Source organism: Schistocerca nitens, chromosome 8 (assembly GCF_023898315.1).
Source record: "Schistocerca nitens isolate TAMUIC-IGC-003100 chromosome 8, iqSchNite1.1, whole genome shotgun sequence".
Taxonomy (NCBI): domain Eukaryota; kingdom Metazoa; phylum Arthropoda; class Insecta; order Orthoptera; family Acrididae; genus Schistocerca; species Schistocerca nitens.
The window spans coordinates 541,703,169-541,717,133 of NC_064621.1; the positions used below are offsets into that span (position 1 = coordinate 541,703,169).

Sequence of the window (13,965 nt, forward strand, 5' to 3'; positions counted from 1 at the left end):
GCAACTGTCTACATGCCTCTGTATGAGCCTTATCTTTATGGTCCTTACAATGTAGGTTGGCAGCAGTAGAATCATTCAGCAGTCAGCCTTCAGTCCCGGTTCCATAAATTTTCTCAATAATGTTTCTTGAAAAGAACATCGCCTTCCCTCCAGGGATTCCCATTTGAGTTCCTGAAGCATCTCTGCAACACAAAACTTTCATATTGTTCTAACCTACCAGTAACAAATTTAGCAGCCTGCCTCTGAATTGCTTCAATGTCTTCCTTCCATCTGATTTGGTACAGATCCCAAACACTCAAGCAGTACTCAAGAATAGGTTGTACCAGTGTCCTATATACCGTCTCCTTTACAGGTGAACCACTGTTTCCTAAAATTCTCCCAATTAACTGAAGTCGACTATTTGCCTTCCCTATCACCGTTCTCACGTGCTTGTTACATCTTGTATTGATTTGCAGTGTTACACCCAGAGATTTAAATGACTTGACTGTGTCAGGCAGGACAGTAATATTGTATCTGAACATTACAGGTTTGATCTTCCTATTTGTCTGCATAAACTTACATTTAGGGCTAGGTGCCATTCATCACACCAACTGGAGATTTTGTCTAAGTTGTCTTGTATTTTTCCCACAATCACTCAATTTTGACACATTACCATACGCCAGTGCATCATCAGCAAAGAACAGCAGATTGCTGCCCGCCGTGTCCACCGAATCATTTATGTGTGTAGAGAACAACAGCGGTCCTATCCCAATTCCCTGGGGCACCACTGACGATACCCTTGTCTGTGACAAACACTTGCCGTCAAGGATAACATACTGGATTCTATTACTTAAGAAGTCTTCAAGCCATTCTACCTTCGCTAATAGCCTGCAGTGGGGCATCACGTCATTTGCTTTCCGGAAACCTAGAAATATGAGATCTGCTTGTTGCCCTTCGTCCGTAGTTAGCAGTATATCACGTGAGAAAAGGGCAAGCTGAGTTTTGAACAACTGATGCTTTCTGTAACCATGTTGATTTGTGGACATGAGCTTTGCAGTCTCAAGCCCGTCATGGGTGCTTATTACGATGTTGTCCATATGGGAGTCTGCCCGATGGTCAAATGACAACGTTTTTACGATTCCCCTGTGTGAAATTTAAAACTTTGGCTTCTGTTTTGCTATCATGGCTAACATTTCTTACTGCAGTTTGTACTGGGAACTTCTCAGAATTTTCAGTCATCTGAGAAAACTGAAATTATAAGACTGAGTGGCTGATGAGTACTTACTTCAACAGAAGTCTACATTCTGATTCATCCTTTGCACCATGAATTACATTGTTTCTGGTCCTACTCTGTATTTCCATGGCTAGGACACACATTCCTAACCTCCTTGCAGTTATTTATGATAAAATAGCTGTTCCCTCTCATGTTTCTAATATGGATCACGTCTTTTTCAGTGCCGAGATTTTGTGAAAGCAGGTGCTCAGCAAGGTCTCACACCCTCAGATGTAATACAGGCAGCAGACATTACCTTTTCTTGTGTTGCTGATCCACAAGCAGCCAAAGATGTAAGTATGAAAGTAGTCTCAAATTTATTGGACCTGCACACAACACTCAAATTTTACATTGAGCCCAGTCTCATTCAGGTTGACCGTATTGTCTTCTTTTTCCAGTGGATATTGTCACACAGTGCTACCTTGTACAGTTGTCTGTTAAATAAAGTGATTTTTTAATGAACTCATTTAACCAAAATATGTTGAATTGAAAACTGCTAGCACCTGGAGAATGACAATTTAAACATTATAAATGTGAATGTCTCAAACCTATTTTTATAATCTGACCAATCTAAGAACTACAAGAAAGTTGCCTAATTGTATCATCATTATCATCACAGTTTCAAACAGTAAAGTGGTCTTGATTTGTTATGTTACAGATGGTTTTTGGCAATTGTGGAGTCCTGGTAGAAATTACAACAGAAAAAGGTTATGTGGAAATGACTGGAATTGATGCCGAGACATCACAGGACATAGCAGAGGTGAGATGAGTATTAATGTCATCCTTATATATTTACTTTAATCTGAAAATATGGAAGACTTGTACAACTTGTGTCTTACCATGTAATACTGTTGTTTTAAAAATGTGAAATTATACACAAAACAGTACACACATATCTGAAACTTACTTTTTTTTTTAGATGCTCGTGGTCTCTCTCTCTCTCTCTCTCTCTCTCTCTCTCTCTCTCTCTCCCTCCCCCCCCCCCCCTCTAGCTACTTAGGAGATGCACATTGTAGTGTGATGCTGGAAACCCGCTCTCACAAATGCATGGCATCACAAGTAGTGAACATATGTTCCAGGTTGTGATGTGTTGAATTATAGAGAGTAAATAAATATCTGGTAGCAGTGTTACAATTACCTTGTCACCATATGGACTTCGTATATGAATGAAACATGCGGACTTGTATAGGTAAACAGAGGCTATTGCTGGGAAAAAGTCAGTGTTTTTACAAACATGAGTGTGTTGTATATTTACTGGATAATAGGATGATGCATTTGAATGAATTCATCATTGCTGCATGGGGTATTAAACAAAATGCAGTTGCACAGAGTAGATATAGTGCCCTGCAATTTTGTATTATTTGTTGCAACTCCAATTCACACAAGTATTACCAGTGTCGAAGTCCGCAGCCCGTGGTCTTGCGGTAGCGTTCTCGCTTCCCGCGCATGGGGTCCCGGGTTCGATTCCCGGTGGGGCCAGGGATTTTCTCTGCCTCGTGATGACTGGGTGTTGTGTGTCTTTCATCATCATTTCATCCCCATCGACACGCAAGTCGCCGAAGTGGCGTCAACTTGAAAGACTTGCACCAGGCGAACGGTCTACCCGACGGGAGGCCCTAGCCACACGGCATTTCCATTTATTTACCAGTGTCGAAAAAGAAGGTAATAATAAAATGTAGGGTATAGCATGGAAACTTCATTATTTTTACACACACACACACACACACACACACACACACACACACACACACACACACAATGTATTGGAGATACTAATGTAGCTGACTTTCTTTACACCTAGAGGTACATTTAAAGGCCCATTTCATTAGATTTTGAAAGTGATATCTTGAATGTGGCCTCCGTTTCTACTCAAATCGTTTGGCGAGTTGAAATCTGAAGTTTCAGTCCTCTTTGTTCAGCATGTTACTGTCTTTTTTGGCAATAGCTGCCTCAATATTGTTTGGCAGCTTGCCCAGGATCCACAGCTGATTGGTATACAGCAAGAAAAAGTTGCAGGGAGCTAAATCTGAAAAGCATGCTGACCACAGATGATCTCTCCTCAAAGAGATGAGATGGTCGGGGAACTGTTCGCGCAAGTGTGTCATTGATATTAGTGCTGTATGAGCCATGGCCGTCTTGTTGGAACCAGACATCCCCCACATCCGTTTATTCAAGTTGGGAAAGAAGGAACTCCTCAATCATCTGGACAAAATGCTCATCTGAACAATTCTCATCTGAACATAATTCTCACCTGAACATAATTCTCACCTGAACATGATTCTCACCAGAACATGATTCTCACCAGAACATGATTCTCACCAGAACATGATTCTCACCAGAACATGATTCTCACCAGAACATGATTCTCACCTGAACATGATTCTCACCTGAACATGATTCTCACCTGAACATGATTCTCACCTGAACATGATTCTCACCTGAACATGATTCTCACCTGAACATGATTCTCACCTGAACATGATTCTCACCTGAACATGATTCTCACCTGAACATGATTCTCACCTGAACATGATTCTCACCTGAACATGATTCTCACCTGAACATGATTCTCACCTGAACATGATTCTCACCCGAACATGATTCTCACCCGAACATGATTCTCACCCGAACATGATTCTCACCCGAACATGATTCTCACCCGAACATGATTCTCACCCGAACATGATTCTCACCCGAACATGATTCTCACCCGAACATGATTCTCACCCGAACATGATTCTCACCCGAACATGATTCTCACCCGAACATGATTCTCACCCGAACATGATTCTCACCCGAACATGATTCTCACCCGAACATGATTCTCACCCGAACATGATTCTCACCCGAACATGATTCTCACCCGAACATGATTCTCACCCGAACATGATTCTCACCCGAACATGATTCTCACCCGAACATGATTCTCACCCGAACATGATTCTCACCCGAACATGATTCTCACCCGAACATGATTCTCACCCGAACATGATTCTCACCCGAACATGATTCTCACCCGAACATGATTCTCACCCGAACATGATTCTCACCCGAACATGATTCTCACCCGAACATGATTCTCACCCGAACGTAACACTCAGAAGCGATAATAATAAGAGCCCAATTGTTCTCTTCGAAAAACCGTGGGGCAGTAATGCCAATTTTGGATGAGACACCCCAAGCGGTCACACATTCTACATGTAGGAACCACTTGCGAAGTTTTTTTTAGGTTCGTACCACTTCAGTGTCGCATGTTTTGGTTATTCAAGCATCCAGACAAATTAAAACGTGCCTCATTACTGAAGAAAACAATGTGCGTTCTGAGGCAGGTTTTCGAATGAAACAAAATTACGTGGATTAAGTGTGTGCACCAATGCCAGTTTGCATGGATGAAATTTCAAGTCTTCATGAAGAATTCATCTTGCTGTGCAGTCAGAAATTGCAAGAATGGCTGCGTGTGTTCATGCATATCGCTTGGGGAATTCAAAATTGCCAGCCTCGTTTTCTCGACATTTTCTGGTGTCCTGCTGGTTCTTAAGGTCCTGGTTTATTTTTCTGCACACTACCAGTATCCATAAATGCGTCCACCCACAACTGATTTTCTAGCAGGAACATGACTCACAGGCCTATTCTATTATTGACCTGTTCGCTAAATGCACACTAGGCAAGATGTTCAGCTGTTTGCTGAATGCACGCTAGTTTGTGATGAACGAATGGCCTCTGGAAAAGTATGTGACCATAGCAAATACACTCTCCTCTCTCGTCCACTGCATGATCAATGCTAAGTCCACCTTAAAGAAAAGTTAGGACCTACACTTTCAAATGCACTTGACCCCACACAACCACACAACAATGAGTAATGGCCGCTCTGTGGCCTATGTTTCGTGCGCGCGCGCTTTTTTTGTGTGTGTGTGTGTGTGTGTGTGTGTGTGTGTGTGTGTGTGTGTGTGTGTGTGTGTGTGTGTGTGTGTGTGTGTGTGTGTGTGTGTGTGTGTGTGTGTGTGTGTGTGTGTGTGTGTGTGTGTGTGTGTGTGTGTGTGTGTGTGTGTGTGTGTGTGTGTGTGTGTGTGTGTGTGTGTGTGTGTGTGTGTGTGTGTGTGTGTGTGTGTGTGTGTGTGTGTGTGTGTGTGTGTGTGTGTGTGTGTGTGTGTGTGTGTGTGTGTGTGTGTGTGTGTGTGTGTGTGTGTGTGTGTGTGTGTGTGTGTGTGTGTGTGTGTGTGTGTGTGTGTGTGTCCGTCCTTTCCTGAAGAAAGCTTTGGCCAAAAGCTAAATGTGTAACTGTCTTTTGTTTTGTTTATGAGCAACTGAATGTGTTATCTTTACAGTGAGTAGCAATTTAACTTCTAATACTATTGTTAATTAGATTCATTAGAAAGTTTCTTGTATACCACATTTAATGGAGAGCCTTCTGCACTGTCATTTAATATCTAATTTTTAGCCTTCTTTCAACATGCACTCATAACCAGCAGCATATGTATTCTTTGTCCTGTCTTTAATTATGTTAGCTGTTTAAATACTTCAATTTATTTGTTTTGTAGCACTCAGTCCAAAGGCTGGTTTGATGCAACTGTCCATGCTACTCTATCCTCTTCAAGCCTCTTTATCTAGGAGTAACTACTGCAGTCTACATCTCTCTGAATCTGCTTTTTGCAGTCCTCTCTTGGTCTCCCTGTAAGATTTTTTCCCACGTGCTTCCCTCCAGTGCTGAATTTGTGATTCCTTGATGCCTCAGAAGGTATCCTACCTACCGATCCCTTCTTTTCTACAGGTTGTGCCACAAGTTTCTCTTCTCCTCAATTCTAATCAATACCCCCTCATTGGTTGTGTGATCTACCCATCTAATCTTCAGCATTCTTCTGTATCGTCACATTTCAAAAGCTTCTTCTATTCTTTCCTTGTCTAAACTGTTTATTGTCCATGTTTCACTTCCATACATGGCTACTCTCCACACAAATACTTTCAGGAAGGACTTCCTTACACTTAAATGTATACTCGGTGTTAACAAATTTCTCTTCTTCAGAAATGCTTTTTCTTGACATCGTCAGTCTACATTTTATATACTTCCTACTTTGACCATCATCAGTTATTTTGCTTCCCAAACAGCAAAACTCATCTGCTACTTAGTTTCATTTTCTAATCTAATTCCCTAAGCATCACCTGATTTAATTCGACTACTTTCCATTATCCTGGTTATGATTTTGTTGATGTTCATTTTATATCCTCCTTTCAAGATACTCTCCATTCTACTCAACTGCTCTTCCAAATCCTATGCTGTATCTGAAAGAATTATGATGTCATCAACAGACCTCAAAAATTTTATTTCTTCTCTCTGGACTTTAATTCCTACTCCAAATTTTTCTTTTTTCCCTTTACTGCTTGCTCGATATACAGATTGAATAACATAGGTGATAGGCTACAACCCTGTCTGACTCGCTTCTCAACCATTGCTTCCCTTTCATGCATCTCAACTCTTACAACTGCCATCTGGTTAAATAGCCTTTTGCTTCCTGTATTTTACCCCTGCCACCTTAAGAATTTGTAAGAGAGTATTCCAGTAAATACTGTCAAAAGCGTTCTTTAAGTCTACAAATGCTATAAACATAGGTTTTCTTTTCCTTAACCTATCTTCCATGAGAAGTTGAAGGGTGAGCATTGTCTTGAGTGTTACTATTTTTCTCTGGAATCCGAACTGATCTTCCCCAAGTTCGGCTTCGAGTTTTTCCATTCTTCTGTAAAGGATTCATATTAGTATTTTGCAGCCGTGACTTATTAAGCTGATAGTTCAGATAATTTTCACACCTGTCAGCACCTGCTTTCTTTGGAATTGGGATTATTATATTGTTCTTGAAGTCTAAGGGTATTTCTCCTGTCTCGTACATCTTGCTACATCTACATCTACATGGTTGCTCTGCAATTCATACTTAAGTGCTTGGCAGAGGGTTCATCGAAATATTTTCATACTACTTCTCTACCATTCCACTCTCAAATGGTGCATGGGAAAAAGGAGCTCTGATTTCTCTTATTTTATTATGGTGATCATTTCTCCCTACATAAGTGGGTGTCAAAAATATTTTCACATTCGGAAGAGAAAGTTGGTGATTGAAATTTCATAAATAGATTTCGCCGCAAAGAAAACCGCCTTTGTTTCAGTGACTACCACTCCAACTCGTGTATCATATCAGTGACACTGCCACCCCTACTGCGCGATAACACGAAACGAACTGCCCGTCTTTGCACTTTTTGATCTCCTCCCTCAATCCCATCTGGTAAGGATCCCACACTGTGCAGCAGTATTCCAGCAGAGGATTGGACAAGTGTAGTGTAGGCTGTCTCTTTAGTGGGTTTGTCGCGTCTTCTAAGCGTTCTGCCATCAAAGTGCAGTCTTTGTTTTGCCCTCCCCACAATATTATCTATGTGGTCTTTCCAATTTAAGTTGCTCGTAATTGTAATTCCTAGGTATTTAGTTGAATTGACAGCCCTTAGATTTGTGCGATTTATCGTGTACGCAAAATTTATTGGATTTCTTTTAGTACCCATGTGGATGACCTCGCACTTTTCTTTGTTTAGTGCCAATTGCCACTTTTCTCACCATACAGAAATTCTCTCTAGATCATTTTGTAATTGGAATTGATCATCTGATGATTTTACTAGACGGTAAATTACAGCGTCATCTGCAGACAGTCTAAGGGGGCTGCTCAGATTATCACCTAAATCATTTATACAAATCAGGAACATCAGAGGGCCTATGACACTACCTTGCAGAACTGTGAGCTCTGTAAGAGGAAATCACGAATCTAGTCACACAACTGAGGCAATATACTCTATATGCACACAATTTGATTAATAGTCTCTTGTGAGGAACGGTATCAAAAGCCTTCCGGAAATCTAGGAATATGGAATCGATCTTAGATCCCTTGGCAAGAGCACTCATTACTTCATGGGAATAAAGAGCTAGCTGTGTTGCACAAGAATGATATTTCCTGAATCTGTAAGTCATTTTCTTCAAGATGATACATAATGTTCAAGTACAGTATATGCTCCAAAATCCTACTGCAAATTGAGGTCAGTGATATGGGTCTGTAATTCAATGGGTTACTCCTATTTCCTTTCTTGAATATTGGTGTGACCTGTTCTACTTTCCAGTCTGTAGGAACAGACTTTTTGTTAAGTGAGTGGTTGTATATTATTGCTAAGAAAGGTGCTATTGTGTCTGGATTCTCTGAGAGGAACCTGATTGGTATACCATCTGAACCAGAAGACTTTCTTAAGTAATTTGAGTTGTTTCGCAATACCTAAGATATCTACTTTTGTCACTCATGCTAACTGCTGTTCTGGTTTCTAATTCTGGAATATTTACTTTGTCTTCTTTCGTGAAGGAATTACGGAAAACTGTATTTAGTAACTCCGCTTTAGTGGTACCATCATCGGTAACATTTCCATTGCTATCACGCAGTGACGGTATTGACTGTTTCTTGCCACTGGTATACTTTATATACAACCAGAATCTCTTTGGGTTTTCTACCATATTTTGAGACAATGTTCCATTGTAGAACCTATTAAAAGCATCTCGGATTGACATCTGCACTAAATTTTGAGCTTCTGTGAAATTTAGCCAGTCTTGGGATATTGCGTTCTTCTGAATTTGGAATGCTCTGTTTGTTGCTTCTGCAACAGTGTTCTGACGTGTTTTGTGTACCCTGGTTGATCAGTCCCATCTCTTATTAACTTATGCGGTATATCTATTGCTGTCGATACTGTATCTTTGAGTTTGAGCCACATCTGGTCTACACTTACATAATTAGCTTGAAAGGAATGGAGATTCTCTCTTAGGAAGGCATCAAACAAATTTTTATCTGCTGTTTTAAATAGATATATTTTGTGTTTATTTTTAGTGGTTTTGGTTGTTACGGTTTTGAGCCTCCCTACAATGACCTTGTGTTCACTAATCCCTGTATCCATCATGACACACTCTATTAGATCAGGATCATTTGTGGCAAAGAGGTCAAGTGTGTTTTTGCAACCATTTACAATTCATGTGGGCTCATGAACAAATTGTTCAAAGTAATTCCCAGAGAAAGCATTTAGTACACTTTCAGAAGATGTTTTCTGTCTACCACCAGCTTTGAACATGTATTTTTGCCAACAAATCGAGGGTAGATTGAAGTCTCCACCAATTATAACTGTATGAGTGGGGTACTTATTTGTAGTGAGATTAAAAGTTTTCTTTGAACCATTCAGCTATTATATCATCTGAGTTGGGGGGTCGATAGAAGGAGCCAATTATTATTTTGGTACGGCTGTGGAGTATAACCTCTACCCAAAGTAATTCGCAGGAACTATCTATTTCAACTTCACTAAAACATAAACTACTACCAACAGACACAAACGCACCAACGCCTACTTTATTTAATCTATCCTTTCTGAACACGGTTTGTGCCTGTGTAAAAATTTCTGCAGAATTTATCTCCGGCTTTAGCCAGCTTTCTGTTCCTATAATAATTTCAACTTCAGTGCTTTCTATCAGTGCTTGAAGCTCTGGTACTTTTCCAACAGAGCTATGACAATTTACAACTACAATACCAACTGTTGCTTGGTTGATTCTCGTAGTTTTTTTGCTCTGTACCCTTTGAGACTGGAGCCCTTTTTGATCTTTCCCGAGACTGTCTAACCTAAAAAACCACCCAGTCGACGCCACACTGCCCCTGCTGCCCGTGTAGCCACCTCCTGTGTGTAGTGGGCACCAGACCTATTTAGCGGAACCCGAAACCCCACCAAACTATGGCACAAGTCGAGGAATCTGCAGCCTACACGGTCGCAGAACCATCTGAGCCTCTGATTCAGACCCTTCACTCGGCTCGGTACCAAAGGTCCACAATCGGTCCTGTTGATGATGCTGCAGATAGTGAGCTCTGCCTTCATCTTGCTAGCAGGACTGGCAGTCTTCACCAATTCAGATAGCCGCTGGAAACTGTAACACCTCCGTTTTTATCCTGACCTGATCTGATCGAATAGCAGCCCAATATTTATTATTAACATGACCGTGAACCTAATGGGGCTGGTAATCGGAATTGACTGCTACGGAAGTTGTTACTTTCCAGTTCGTCCTGTTCAATACTATAATACTGAATGTATGGTAATAAGGAACACCAACACAGTTTTACTAATTACGAACTTATATTCTTCTCGAAACACAAAAAGGACTTATATTCTTCTCGAAACACAAAAAGGAGACAGCCACTGCCTTCGTCATGCATATCTAATTACGGCTAATCTCAGCACAGGCTTTCTTCATTTGCCATTATCGTCACACACTAGTCCATCACTGCATCCAACTCTGCAGTCCAAGGTTAGGCCGACGCGGTAGACGCGAAACTAAATATCGGCACTAGTAACGTCACTGCTCACTTTTGTAAAGATACTTCATCACTTTCCCGGTATTCATTTATTATTTAGGGGTCTAACCACGGCGATGGTGACACCCTTCTCGGTTAAAAACCCTGTATTCCAATAATGGCGTCCACACACAACATTCCCACCAACCACATTGGCGCATCTCGACACTCGCTCTCTCAACACGTTACAATCAATTGTTCGCCCTATAGACCTGTGCCGAGTGCAAAGTTATAGTAAGGGCCCTTTTTTTTTTGGTCATCAGTCTACTGACTGGTTTGATGCGGCCCGCCACGAATTCCTTTCCTGTGCTAACCTCTTCATCTCAGAGTAGCACTTGCAACCTACGTCCTCAATTATTTGCTTGACGTATTCCAATCTCTGTCTTCCTCTACAGTTTTTGCCCTCTACAGCTCCCTCTAGTACCATGGAAGTCATTCCCTCATGTCTTAGCAGATGTCCTATCATCCTGTCCCTTCTCCTTATCAGTGTTTTCCACATATTCGTTTCCTCTCCAATTCTGCGTAGAACCTCCTCATTCCTTACCTTATCAGTCCACCTAATTTTCAACATTCGTCTGTAGCACCACATCTCAAATGCTTCGATTCTCTTCTGTTCCGGTTTTCCCACAGTCCATGTTTCACTACCATACAATGCTGTACTCCAGACGTACATCCTCAGAAATTTCTTCCTCAAATTAAGGCCGGTATTTGATATTAGTAGACTTCTCTTGGCCAGAAATGCCTTTTTTGCCATAGCAAGTCTGCTTTTGATGTTGTCCTCCTTGCTCCGTCCGTCATTGGTTATTTTACTGCCTAGGTAGCAGAATTCCTTAACTTCATTGACTTCGTGACCATCAATCCTGATGTTAAGTTTCTCGCTGTTCTCATTTCTACTACTTCTCATTACCTTCGTCTTTCTCCGATTTACTCTCAAACCATACTGTGTACTCATTAGACTATTCATTCCGTTCAGCAGATCATTTAATTCTTCTTCACTTTCACTCAGGATAGCAATGTCATCAGCGAATCGTATCATTGATATCCTTTCACCTTGTATTTTAATTCCACTCCTGAACCTTTCTTTTATTTCCATCATTGCTTCCTCGATGTACAGATTGAAGAGTAGGGGCGAAAGGCTACAGCCTTGTCTTACACCCTTCTTAATACGAGCACTTCGTTCTTGATCGTCCACTCTTATTATTCCCTCTTGGTTGTTGTACATATTGTATATGACCCGTCTCTCCCTATAGCTTACCCCTACTATTTTCAGAATCTCGAACAGCTTGCACCATTTTATATTGTCGAACGCTTTTTTCAGGTCGACAAATCCTATGAAAGTGTCTTGATTTTTCTTTAGCCTTGCTTCCATTATTAGCCGTAACGTCAGAATTGCCTCTCTCGTCCCTTTACTTTTCCTAAAGCCAAACTGATCGTCACCTAGTGCATTCTCAATTTTCTTTTCCATTCTTCTGTATATTATTCTTGTAAGCAGCTTCGATGCATGAGCTGTGTGCGATAATTCTCGCACTTGTCAGCTCTTGCCGTCTTCGGAATTGTGTGGATGATGCTTTTGCGAAAGTCAGATGGTATATCGCCAGACTCATATATTCTACACACCAACGTGAATAGTCGTTTTGTTGCCGCTTCCCCCAATGATTTTAGAAATTCTGATGGAATGTTATCTATCCCTTCTGCCTTATTTGACCGTAAGTCCTCCAAAGCTCTTTTAAATTCCGATTCTAATACTGGATCCCCTATCTCTTCTAAATCGACTCCAGTTTCTTCTTCTATCACATCAGACAAATCTTCACCCTCATAGAGGCTTTCAGTGTATTCTTTCCACCTATCTGCTCTCTCCTCTGCATTTAACAGTCGAAGTCCCGTTGCACTCTTAATGTTACCACCGTTGCTTTTAATGTCACCAAAGGTTGTTTTGACTTTCCTGTATGCTGAGTCTGTCCTTCCGACAATCATATCTTTTTCGATGTCTTCACATTTTTCCTGCAGCCATTTCGTCTTATTTCATTCCTCAGCGACTTGTATTTCTGTATTCCTGATTTTCCCGGAACATGTTTGTACTTCCTCCTTTCATCAATCAACTGAAGTATTTCTTCTGTTACCCATGGTTTCTTCGCAGCTACCTTCTTTGTACCTATGTTTTCCTTACCAACGTCTGTGATGGCCCTTTTTAGAGATGTCCATTCCTCTTCAACTGTACTGCCTACTGCGCTATTCCTTATTGCTGTATCTATAGCGTTAGAGAACTTCAAACGTATCTCGTCATTCCTTAGTACTTCCGTATCCCACTTCTTTGCGTATTGATTCTTCCTGACTAATGTCTTGAACTTTAGCCTACTCTTCATCACTACTATATTGTGATCTGAGTCTATATCTGCTCCTGGGTACGCCTTACAATCCAGCATCTGATTTCGGAATCTCTGTCTGACCATGATGTAATCTAATTGAAATCTTCGCGTATCTCCCGGCCATTTCCAAGTATACCTCCTCCTCTTGTGATTCTTGAACAGCTATTACTAGCTGAAACTTGTTACAGAACTCAATTAGTCTTTCTCCTCTTTCATTCCTCGTCCCAAGCCCATACTCTCCTGTAACCTTTTCTTCTATTCCTTCCCCTACAACTGCATTCCAGTCGCCCATGATTATTAGATTTTCGTCCCCCTTTACATACTGCGTTACCCTTTCAATATCCTCATACACTTTCTCTATCTGTTCATCTTCAGCTTGCGACGTCGGCATGTATACCTGAACTATCGTTGTCGGTGTTGGTCTGCTGTCGATTCTGATTAGAATAAACCTGTCACTGAACTGTTCTAGGTCTAGGGGTAGCGTCTTTGATTCATAATCAAAACGCCTTTGGTCCCGGGTTCGATTCCCGCCACTGCCTAAATTTTGATAAATAATCAACATTGGCGGCCGAAGACTTCCGGCATAAGAAGTCAGCCTCATTCTGCCAACGGCCTTGTCAAAGAGGGCGGAGGAGCGGATAGAGGTTCAGGGCACTCTCTTGTCCTAGGGGTGGGAAATTTCCCCTAAAGGCGGAAGAATCAGCAATGATCAACGACATGAGGATGCAGAAGGCAATGGAAACCACTGCATTACAGACACGTAACGTGTATCCACAGGACATGTGGCCTGTAATTGAAGAAGTGTCATGATGATCTCTCCATTGGCAAAAGATTCCGGAATAGTCCCCCATTCGGATCTCCGGGAGGGGACTGCCAAGGGGGCGGTTACCATGAGAAAAAGATTGAATAATCAACGAAAGGATAACGTTCTACGAGTCGGGGCGTGGAATGTCAG

The 13,965-nt window shown here is 41.4% G+C and overlaps 1 protein-coding gene across 1 annotated transcript in view; it reads left to right on the forward strand.

The window, feature by feature from the left end:
* Positions 1 to 13,965, forward strand: part of LOC126199066 (putative oxidoreductase GLYR1 homolog) — a 292,423-nt gene that overhangs the window by 240,221 nt on the left and 38,237 nt on the right. Inside the window, exons 8-9 of the mRNA XM_049935779.1 lie at positions 1,435 to 1,545; positions 1,911 to 2,012. Of these exons, the coding sequence (XP_049791736.1) occupies positions 1,435 to 1,545; positions 1,911 to 2,012 (213 nt within the window). The remainder of the gene's footprint in view (positions 1 to 1,434; positions 1,546 to 1,910; positions 2,013 to 13,965) is intronic.